The 12,636-nt window shown below is 34.6% G+C and overlaps 1 protein-coding gene across 1 annotated transcript in view; it reads right to left on the bottom strand.

Annotated features, from left to right (window-relative positions):
• Positions 1-396: 396 nt before the first annotated feature.
• LOC136827821 (PAT complex subunit CCDC47) overlaps positions 397-12,636 on the bottom strand; it is a 48,098-nt gene continuing 35,858 nt past the window's right edge. Inside the window, exons 8-12 of the mRNA XM_067085284.1 lie at positions 6,873-7,041; positions 6,473-6,607; positions 5,651-5,740; positions 3,857-3,886; positions 397-887 (exon numbers count right to left, since the gene is read on the bottom strand). Coding sequence (XP_066941385.1) covers positions 3,881-3,886; positions 5,651-5,740; positions 6,473-6,607; positions 6,873-7,041 — 400 coding nt within the window. The 3' untranslated portion in view covers positions 397-887; positions 3,857-3,880. The remainder of the gene's footprint in view (positions 888-3,856; positions 3,887-5,650; positions 5,741-6,472; positions 6,608-6,872; positions 7,042-12,636) is intronic.

Below are 12,636 nucleotides of genomic sequence, written 5' to 3'. Positions count from 1 at the left end.
TTTTGGAGAATAAACAAGCGTTACATGAAATCAGTTATCCAAGTTTTGCTATCATTGTCTTTTTTCATTTTCAAGTTCTGCATTCTTTTGGAAGATGACCCGAACGGCACTTACATAGTTAAATAGTTGAAAACAATTATATTTTCCTGCTACGAAAAACTAAAATGATTCCACAACATCTCAAAAGTTAGTGGGAGGCAATTATATAAATATATATAATATACATATATATACATACATATATATATATAATTTATATATATATATTATATATAATGTATGCTGGCGTTACAAATTGTTTACACAGTTCACTACAATAAAATATGAAACCTTAAGCCAAACCTCATTGTCATTATATATAATACTAATAATCTCTTAAATTTCCTTATCACATTATGAAGAAATACAAACAATAAACTATAAAAATCTGTAATACAATATGACCACAATTCACCTGATTCACAAGCCAACAAATGCAGCATAATTAAACCAATCTGAGAACAATTTATTCCAGACAATGTTGAACCCTCCAATGTATTACACTGCCTTATCAATTTTTTAGTCAATTATTCTACTCTATGTGAAACTTGAAAAGATTGCATTAAAAAGAAAATGGATATGAGAAACCATTTCCTGTGCTCAAACAATTACCGTACTGTACTAGGAAGATGACGTAGCATGAGTTCTAATACTGTAAATCTAAATATTTTTGTCTTTTTGGATATCTGAAGATACAATACTAGCAACTAATTTAAAATTCAACTCCTATCCTAGATTAGAGTGACCAGAAGCACAAACAGAAAGGACGGCAAGGAAACACTAGTTTTACATAATAAATGTTTAAAACCCTTGTCTTGAACACGTCCTCTGCAACACTTCAGTATGTCCTGAAAATGGAAATGGTGCATTAGGATATTTATCACCGAGTGAGATACTACCATAAACATATAAGGGTATTCATAAAATATACTACCTGTTATCATAAAGGTTTATGATTATTACACTGAAAAAAAATTGATTCCAGATATTATCACTGCAGTGGCTGTTGTTCCGGCACCTTCTAGTTTGGAAAATAAGCTCGTACAGAAGTTACATCAAACAGATCCACTCTGCATTGAATTTCCTGGTCTAGAAATTTTCTGTCAATGTTATATCTAAAATACCCAATGAAACTACTTGAATTCTGCACTACCTTAGTACTGCAAAGTTTTCCCATTGCTTAAGAAAATCAGTACAGTAATACCTCGAACTTACGTGAGGTTAGGTTCCAGAACCCCTCGTGTAAGGTGAGGGGTCGTGAAAGTTTGGTACGGTCACTAAAAATGCTAATACTTACATACAGTAAATGCTTATTTCTAGAGTTTAAACCCTAAATATGACAAAATCAAGCTCACAAAGCACTTTTAATTTCATTTAAAAGTTAGCTTAACACCGTACTTTAATTCATATTTCATTACAGTAACGAGAGGGAGAGAGAATGGGGGGTTGTCCTTACATTAAATACCAAGAGTGAAATTATTTATGAATTATTACGGAGACACAGAGAATAGGGGGAGGGGGTTTGTTCTTACGTTAAAAATAGAGTGAAATTATTCATGATTATAATAGAGATAGATAGACATCAAAAGATGGAAATTAACGATTTATGAAGGAAAAAGAGGAGAGAGACTTTTCAGTATCCTCCCATAGCGGTATTTTATTTAACCATCAGTGGGCAACATTTTGTCCCCTTCGCAGCCAATATGTCAAGATAATTGACAGTTTACACCCCTCCTCGCTCCGAAGGATGGAGAAAAGACTGGGAACCCACATTTATTCTTTTGAAATATTAAATAATTTTCTGCAGAAATGCAAAAAGTTGTAATTATACCATGGAAAATATGAAAAAATTAATAACAAAGTAACATCACATTTATCTATAAAACTACAATACAGTACACAAAACAAATAAACATACATGTTACATATGCATAAAAAACCTTTATCTTATCTTAGTGAGAGAGAGAATAAAAATACAACTCATACCTCAAAGCAAATATTTAAGTACACAGAGAGAGAGAGATGTTTACATCAACAGTTGTTTTGTGATTTTGATTGATTTTACTGTATTTTAGGTAAAGTATGCTAGTACCATACAGTATTTATGTACAAAAATAAAAATAAAAATTTTTCTTACCAATTTTACACATAAAAGCATGAAGACTTATAAATTACTTCAAAAATTAAACATAACCACTTCTGCAGGGTTTCTCTAGGATTTTGCAAATGTTGCATGTCTGTGAAAAAACTGTGTATGCCAATTAGTTATGTTCCAATGAAAAGTTCACGTGTCTGTGAATTTGCGTAACTCAAAGTACATAAGATCAAGGTATTACTGTAGTGCACATTCAACATTTCCCTTTTTAATTTTCGGTAAAAAAAAAAAAAAAAAAAAAAAAATTGTGCCGGCTTTGTCTGTCCATCTACACTTTTTTCTGTCAGTCTTCAGATCCTAAAAACTACTGAGGCTAGAGGGCTGCAAACTGGTATGTTGATCACCCACCCTCCAATCATCAAACATACCAAATTGCAGCCCTTTAGTCTCAGTAGTTTTTATTTTATTTAAGGTTAAAGATAGTCATAATCATGCTCCTGGCAACGACAGAGGATAGGCCACCAACACGCCATGGTAAAAGTTTCATGGGCCGTGGCTTATACAGCATTATACCAAGACCACCGAAAGATAGATCTATTTTTGGTGGCCTTGATTATGGGCTCTAGCGGCTGTACAGAAAACTCGATTGGGCCAAAGAAACTTAGGCGCATTTTTTACTTGTTTATACTGACCTGAATAAGAAGAGTATACCAACTCTGAAAATACACATGCCCTAAACTCTGACTAAAATCAATATTACATGCAGTGTAATCGAGTAAAAGAGTAGTTTCAAGTTTAAAAATGTCTTATCCCATATTAAATACTAGACCAAATATATTACACTATGCTACAAAGATTATTAATTAATGTTTACATACCAAAATATTTAAAGGTTACCGTATTCTAAAATTCTTTGGACTAAAGCAAGCAATATGGACAGGGGCATAGGAGCTATGTCAACATCATAAACCTGCAAAGTAGTGTCTGTAACAGGAATACTTATCCACACCATATCTACAATATTCAACTCCCTTTTTTATCCTCAAAAACCATGTTCATCATATTCTCAGAATAAAGCTTGAGTCAGTTTTGTTTCTGTTGTGTTACAATGTCAGAAGTCTAGCGCTAATTCATTAGTTTATAAAATAACATATGCTTTAAAAACTAAAATATATTGGTAATTAGTAAACATCATTTAAGATTTACATATACTGCCATTACCTAACCAAAAGATGAAGAATTACCAAACTGTCATAAGGTATGTGAGACAGCTGCCATTTCTGGGCTCGACCTGTGTCACCCAGTGAAATGGTTCCAATAGCACTCATTTCTAGGTATAACTATTAAAATCCCTTATTTGGTATTTATAATTTTTACTTATGATAGGCACTGTATATATATAAAATGAAATTTACCATCAATAAGAAATTTGTTATTGCCAACACCAAAAGTAAACCATTAAAAAAATAAAAGGCATCAAACTGCCACAAATTTCCAAAACCTATCAAAATTAAATTTATCCTAATTTTCCATACTTAGATAATAGATATTGTTGATTGGGCAACTTGCTGTAAAAGAATTAGTGAATAAAATATCAGAGACTTCTCTAATAACCAAAATAAAAACTTTTTTCAGTGCCATGAAAAAATCTTGACTATGCCACTGCTAAATACTGTCAAGAAACTTTTCTTAATGTAAAGCAGAACACACAAGATTTCTTACCTTATTATTATAGGATTCATGACTTCATCCCTAGAAAGAGAAAAAGAAATTTTTAAAAAACATGCCTCTAAGCCTGTGAGAAAGGACTAACATCAAAACAAGACAAATAACTTTCAAACAAAAAATATCCGAGTACTGTATACTACATATCATCAACATACTTAAAACTAAGACTGAGAAAAAGGCAAGATATCCTACTGGACATTTTGAAATGCAAATAAAATAAATTTCTTGTACAATCAAAAATATTATTACAGTAGAACCCATGAAGGATTTAGCTTAAAACACTAAGGATAGCCAGTTCTTGGTAAAACACAGTTCCGACTGACTAAGGACAGCGACCCCAGCAAATACCTACTGGTTTTGAACCAAGATCATTCACCAGACATACTCCATTGTATCCAAGGAGACAAAGCAATCAATGCCTTAACCATATCCATCATCCTGCTGCCAATGCAGGTATTTGCACTAAATACATAATGGCTAATGAAAATTATCCATGAATGAAGCAAATATTAAACCAATGGTGACTAAGTCTTTTCAGGTGAATCTGCTTCAAACAATGGGGTACCACAGGGATATGTTATATCATCTTTTTTATTCTGCCTTCTCATGGATGGATGAGAGTAATGATATGTGTTGACAGACTGACCATACAGATGACGCTGGTTTATTAGAAAAACACCAGATGATCTTAATTCTTGCTCAATAAAATGCATCAAATATTTACAGAGATGTGCCTTAACATAAATAAATCTAAGGAAAACAGAAATAATGAGACAAAGTATGCACAAACAGATTAAACAACACTTGGAGAAATACTCAATGAGGATAAGCCTTTTAACTATTTGAAAAATTACATCCAACAACTTGGAATTAAATAAAAAGTAACAAAGGCTTCTAAAAGGGTTCAGAGGTCTGGTTAAACAAATCATTTATAACTAACAACTAACTCCTCAAACAATGGGCTAACTAAACCAGATTTGGAAATAAAAAAAAAGTAAGAATATACATTTACACTTTGACATACTAAACTAAAAGATTCTGCCAATTTGAGAATAAAAGTTATGAAGAATACTAAGAATCAGATGGTAAGATAGAGTGAGATATAACAACATAAGGGAATTATAGAAGTTCAGTAAGTGAGAGATGAATATGACATGAAAATGCTTAGACCTGTCTTTTGCACCACCCCAGAAGAACAGTAATTTATAGTGAAACCTGGCCTTCTGTGGCAAATAGAAGAAACTGAAGACCTAGAACTATTTGGATAAGAACTAATATAAGCAGCAGAAGTTGAGAGGAGATTTTAGAAGTGAAAGCACAAAAAAGATATGAGTAGCAGAATTTCACCATGGCCCTTTTCTTTGCACAGTGTTGGAGACAATAATGAAGCCAATTACAAAAAGCTCAAACTGAATATAGTTCCTGACAGATGTGAAAATTTTACTTCAGAAATTTTTTCCAAAAAGCCTATGGAGTATCTTATGCAGTAATATCAATGTTACATTAAACATTTCCAAGGTTAAATGAAATTAAGCCCCTGGATTCAACCAGAACTGCCCCTTTCTCACAAAGTTACTTGGCAGTCAATTCTTCAGGCTTTTTCACAATTCTCGATAAAGAAAAAATATATTTCATAAAAGTTTTGGAAAGCATAAAAATTATCCAAGCAGCACATGCTGCTAAATGTTAATAATCCCAGAGACAACAAATTAACTGATGAAAAAATATGAATATAGTTTCTATCATTGATGAGTGACAATACTGCATCCAAACTGATAACTTTCTTACCTTCAATTGTTTCATCTTGGGTGCACGTCGTTTCATCTGGCGACGCTGCTCTCTTTCCTCCCATTTACGCTGTTTATCAGGATCATCAATCTATAAAATTACATGTTATTATTTACCTGTGATGATACTGTTATAATCATAACATGGAAAGCAAAACATTCAGACAGTGTACAAAGGCTCCCCTCCTTTCAACCCACTTATCTATCCATCCACACTGACAACTAACAAAATTCAAGAAAAATATAAGAACAAATTAATGGTTGCAGACGTATAAAAGAAAGTGTACAAATTATAAAGCGCTAAGTGTATACTCACTTAAATATGAAAATAAAAAATTTTGAACTGTAATGTGGAGTATACATGATAGATGAGCAAGTATTTTCATAATGTTCCTTTGGCCCAAACCCTGGTTCTTGCTGAATTTTACTCACCATAGGTTTCAACTCTCACTGAGAAAATATCCCATGGGCCACTCATTTGGAAACACATATATAGCTCAATGGTCCAATTTAATTACTCGTGTGATTTTTTTCTTCTTAGCAGTGCCTCATAATGGCAATCATTTGATTGAGAAATGGACATCAAAAATATTTTTGTGAAAAAATAAATTATTTTTATATTTTTGTGAAAAAATAAATTATTTTTTAGCATCTTTAGCATTCCATCATCAAAATGGAATTCAGCAACATATATATTGTTTTAAAAGTATTGTTGTATATTGTTAATATGGCAAGAGTTAGCAGCCTCAAAGAAAAGACTTCTTCTTCAAGGAAACTTGAATATGCAAGAAACAGTATTTCTAAGTTTCATGAACAACCTTACCTCCAGCATCTTTTCTCTGTCTTCCCTCTTCTTCTGCTCCCTTCTTGCTTGTGCCATTTCAGCTCGAGCTGCATGAGTCGCCTTTAAGAATGCCTCCTCTACTCGACAACGGTTCTTTTCTGCTTTCGACTTACCCTACACAAAAAATAACAAATATGTACATAACAAAATTTGACGAAATTCATGAACAAAGCACAAATGTTTGTCTTACATTTGACAGGTGCAAACAAACACACTAAATATTAGTATCATATTCATTTCAAATAAAAATAATTTAAATATAAACAATGATGTTCCTAAGGTTTTACTATTTTCTCTTCTGATGAGGGACAGCTCTAGACACCCTTCTTGAGCAACTAGCCCAGATCTGGATAATAAAACTTGAAAAACAAGATCATACCTCCTTACTGAGCTTGAACCTACGGAGTTTGTCTGTCAGGTGGAAAACAAGTTGCAACAAGGGCTTCATATTCTCAATAGCTTCCATTGAGGGATTCCCACGTCCCGGGAAGTTGAAGCCAAACACAAGCGCTTTTCGCACTTCAGGCAGTTTCGTAGGCTGGGTATCTCTGAAAAGTTCAATACATAGCCAATATAGTTACTCGAGATGTACTTAGTTTTAAACCAAGTAATGTGCTGATTTGCAACTTTCACATAAATATGGTAGTTCAACATACTACAACTCATTTATGTACAGATAATTTTCTTTTCATGTTTCACAGATAAAATCCTTGTACTTTACTAATGAAAAATATCTGAGAAGACATATATGGAAAATGCCTCACTTCAACTTAAAGACAATAATCTTCCCTTGGTGAGGCCTCACCCAACTTGATATATTGTAATACCAACACAGCTGGAACTACCACTATAATCACTTGCATCCTGTAATTGCCAGTAAAAGAAACACTTACTACTTATGCCAAATAACCTCATTAGTAGGCAATACAATTAGATCTTCAACCCTATTTCATCAAACCGGAGACTTTATAAAGATAGTGTTATGGACACTTGAAGGTCTCACGTATGTTAGGAGGTACTCTGTCTTGACTATGTTGCAAAGTAAAAGGTGCATTTTTGATAAAGGGTATTCTTCCCTTACCTTAAAACTAATTAAGCCACTGTAAAATGCATTACTGTACATACTCAAGAGGCATCAGAGTGCTACCAGACAGAGGCAAAGTGAATGATGATAAAGCTGGCTAACCGTCAATCAACCCACAAACGCTGGTCAATGACATTTTGAATACTGACACCTCAACTTAACTGACAGTTCTGGGGGCCATTCTCCAAACCAAGTAACAAAATCTGATAAGTCACGAAGAATGGCATATAGTCTATGCAATACACTGGAGTCAACTCATATAGCTCTAGTGTGCAGCAATTCTATTTAGAGTAATTAATAATTAATAACCAATCCTACCCAGTATTTTGTAATTATCATTCAATTTAAAAGATTCAATAACTAATCATTTCACTTCTGAGATTTATCAGCAAAATGAACTGCTTATAAAAATACATACAATATTGTATAACCTAGCAAAAATGCAGCTGATTACAATAGCTCTATCTAATTATGTTTACAAGCAATTAAAAAGTCATGAAATTTGTAAAAAGCCATGAGCATTTATGAGTTTCTATTAAACACATGTAAGCCCCCATCCCTAAAAAGAAGGCATGCAATTAACCTTTATTAGACCAAATTTATCATTGTTTCAGAGCAAGTGACTGAGGGATAAACAAAGAGTAGAACTTCCAAAAAAACCCTACATTTTAAGTATAAATTTACCAATGTACTGCAAGTAAATTACTGAAGTAACTATACTGTATAATGCAGTTCTGAACTTTTAACACCCAACAAATACAGAATGTCTAACTCCAGTGTACAATGAATGGGGCTTGAACGGTAACATACCCTAGAAATAAAGAACCCCTGCTTTCAGGCTTAGAAAAGAAAGTGTCAGTTGTGTTTGTTTCCCTGTCTGATAAATCTACTGTACTTACTGGATTACTCCATTAATTATGAATTACTGCTATTGAATGGCCCTGATAAATAATAAAATCCAAAAAGTTTAAGTCTATTAAGTTGAGGTACCAGAAACCAACAACTCCCATAACTAAATTCTTCCTAAACAGTGCTTACAGGAAAGGATCTTTCCATTGGAACTAATGATACAGAACACATATTTGATACTTTTAGGCTAAAAGTCATGGCTACTCTTAAAAACACACAAAAGTTAGCCTACAGCAAGATTAGTGTTAGCTTTACACCAAGACCACATTAAATGCAGAAAATTAACATTTTACAAAGCAAAAAGTGTTATTTTTGAAAACTAATATTCATCAATAATGTGAAAAACTACAACTTTTCAACATGAAAAACTACATGTTCATTTCAACTATCTTTGATTCCTGACTACAGTGGTTACCATTCTAAGTTAGGCTAGCCATGCAAGAGAGACTGCGTTACAAATACGTTTGCTTTTTATGTTCCAGTATACTGGACATGGGGTATTACTGTTTCAGGATTACTCCTGTACAGTCAGGTTTTGTATCTAAACAATCTGAACAGCTTTCCTCAATACCATTTTTGTAGGAAATTAACATTTACTGAGATTTTGTCAACACACAAAAATTTTAACTTTCTACTGTTTATGTCACCATTTATATTAATATTCCTATATGGTGCTAGTTTCATGTGCTGCCATATGTCTATCTTTTTTGTAATTAAGATATTACCCCCAAGGCAGGTAAGTGACAGTAAAGTTGTTGTGTTGTGTATGCACTTGGATGGAGGTCAAAGCAACTACAGGTTTCTTTGAAACATGCACAACAGACTTTCTTCCTTATGAACAATAAACTAGTTAATCTATCTTAATACAACCTAAGTTATTTTTTGTAGAGCAGTAGTATACCAACGGGCAATATCTTAACTGTTTATGTGAGATATCTAAGTCTAACATCATCCTCACTGGCAGTGTTTTAGATTTAAATCCTACATGCTAATCCATGAAATCCTGGGTGTCTCCTACAGTGATCATGTTTTTCTGACTAGATCTCAAGAAAGTTGGCAACAGGTTAAGTAGCAAATAAAAATGTGAAATTTACAAAGTGTCAAGGTTGAATATGTCATTCTTGTAAACAAGTCTAAAGTTGCCATTGTTGGTTTTTAAGTAGTGATGGCCTCGTGTTCATTTATAGTCTTGAAAGCTCTTCCACCAATTCATAATTTCTAGTACTGTAATTACATGTGCCTCATGCTTTATAGATTCTGATACCCATGCATATAAATTTCTTCTGGATTGCTCCTGCATGGAAATAGGAATGCAGCCTTTCTCTCCCCTCTACACTAAAAATAGTTCTAAGGACCACTAACTCAGTAAAGGTTGTTTGAAACTTCTCCCTTCAAGCATGCCAAATGCTCACAATCACAATCACCTTATTTGTCAAGTTACTGTGACTAATGATACAAGCAGTTGTTCACCTTCAGAGAGGATTGGGATAAATTCAAACTATACTCTGTTACTTGCTTAAACCTGGAAGATATCTCAGCATGTTCATATTTCGCCATATTTCATTACCTCAGACCAACAACTGAGAGCCAACTGAACCTTCTGTTAGCAGTTATCAATCAACTGTCACACCCACTTGCATATAGCAGTCTTTATTCAAGATGATTGAATGAAAAGTGAGAAAAGAGATAGATGCGTGCTAAGAATATAACACATAACTACTGTATCTGTAAAGGCCTACTGTCAGTTTTGAGGTCCTTTTTTTCATTTTTACCTCAATAATTTCATGTGCACCATATTTTTTGTGATGATGATGGGGCTTCTGTTTTGCTCTTGTAGAAATGATTTTTCACTATTATTTATCCTTTAAATATTTCCCCGTTATTGTTTCTATATATGAATAAAAATATTTCCAAACTGCCTGAATATGCAGAACTGGGAAGTAACAGTGCCTGATTCTACTGCAGAGCAAACTACAAGTAAAACACTTCAACAAAAATGTAACGGAAACTAAAATTTTGTGAAATCATTTCCCATTATTCAAACACATGCCTATACTTTCCCCCATACATTTTCCCAGGTTCACCTGCCTTTTGTTTGTCAGGCAGAAGGTAGTCTAACTACACAAGCAGCTTGTGGATCCTCAATATGTACTAGCATACAACCTCACTTGTTTGTGAGACTTCACGGGTTTCTGTTCAGGCACATATCATGCTTATAGCAGTTATAAATAATTTTCCAGCTTTCTTTATTAATTAATCATTATTCCCTTCTATTTCCACATTAGCAGGTGTTTTTCAGTTGCTAAGGCCACTCTTTGCAAGTAGTTTATGGTTTCTCATAACCCTAAGAATTTAGCCTTTTAAAGTATCTGCTTCATTTTAAGTCTTTACTTTACCATTTTCATCATCTGTTATTGTTGTGGTGGAGGTTTCACAGGTCAAGTCTTACTGCTAACTACCTAATGAATTACCTACTAACTCTCTGAAGTGAGCTCTCCTTGCCGAAGACACCCTTGTCTCCTATTAAGATGATGAGAAAACACTCTTGAAGGATCCTATCATGCTCACTAAGTATATAGAAGAGGATAACATGGATCTGACTTTGTAAGACATCATCTTTTTGGGTTATTGCATTGAGGGCACAAGATGATTTGGCTAGAAACCTCAAAAACCCTAGAAACAACCCTCAGATGCTGATCTACAAAGTTATTCTTGCAAGGATGACCTTTTCATTTACGTCTTTGGACTGCCCATAACTGCTGCTGTCTCTGATATAGTCGCTAATGTGGGAGTTTGGATGGAGAGATGTTGGACCAGTAACATGTTTGACTGACCCATGATTGTATCTCAACTTGTTTTTGCTTCCAGACCAACCACTTCAATGGTTCTAAAAGACTTAGGGCTATTCATTAAAAGCTTATCACCTACCATCATGTTCAGTTTGGCTCTCTTCACCCCTGGCCATTACTGCCAAATAACATACATAGACAGAATGATTTCTCAGGGAGTTCTCCATATACAAATGGCTAGAACAGTTAGTCATTAGTTTGTTGTTTTCAGAGGGGACCAAGATGTCAAAAGTCACCACAGCAAGAAGGATTGTGCTTTTGCTCAACTGTGCTGCCATCCTACTTATTTACATGGTGCTATACCTTCTTCCAAATGTTCCCAAGAAGGGGTATACAGACTAAGGACCTTCTAACTGTTTCCTCTGATCTAATGGATGTTTCAATGTCAGCTCCTCTCAATTCATTCCAAATTCCAAGGACACTTGTATGGAAGATCTTTGAGAAGCTGACTTCAACAGACCACAAAAGAGATTTTTAACATTGGCAACAAGTCATCATCTTTGAGTTAGCAGGCCATCTTAAGAAGACAGACTTGAATTTCCAAGACAGTCTCCTTTTCTGTGCCCTACAGCATATAGGATGCCAGGGACATCCTCGACAAATCTGTTCCCCTTGGCAGGAGAGCTGAGCAGAGCACTGGGTAGCTGTCAAGAATTAATTATCAACTACTTTTTCTGGAGACAAGGGACAACCCTCCCTTGTTGCAGCCAACAGACCATATGACAATTGAATGAGAAGTCCACAGACATATTGCAGGCTTTTACAGAAGTAATGGGAGTTGGAGACCAACCACTGACTTTAGCCCAATGATCTGAAGTAGTTTGTGTGAGAAACTACCTTAAGGATGGTGATGATGGAGTTGGTGGAGGGGAGACTTCATAGCATCCTCAACATGCTTCTACATTTGTGGTACCATACCATCTTGCAGATGTGCTTCTGAAGAAAAAGTCATGACTATGGACCTTTCAGACTTGTCTCCCAGGAATCGAGATCTTCAGGTGTTGAAAATTCTGAAACTATTCCCTTTTTCACGCTGCATCATACAGGTGGTCTGAGAAGACGACTTTCAACAGCGACCATAGCAACACTATAACATCAGTAGCAAGTCATCCTCCTTGAGATAATGGTTCCACACATCCTTTTCTAGTTGCAGTTGCTTCAAATACAACCTGCAAGGTCATGATTAGCAGCACCTCCACTGGGCAATTACTCAGTTGCAACTTTAGAGGATGTTCTAGAGGACCTTCTAAGGTGGCAGAACCCTGGTTACCTTCTTGCGGAAGTCTCACTGGTTCCTCTCA

Source organism: Macrobrachium rosenbergii, chromosome 3 (genome assembly GCF_040412425.1).
Source record: "Macrobrachium rosenbergii isolate ZJJX-2024 chromosome 3, ASM4041242v1, whole genome shotgun sequence".
NCBI classification, from domain to species: Eukaryota; Metazoa; Arthropoda; class Malacostraca; order Decapoda; family Palaemonidae; genus Macrobrachium; species Macrobrachium rosenbergii.
Note: the sequence above shows the minus strand (reverse complement) of the source record. Positions and strands in the feature narration are given on the sequence as shown.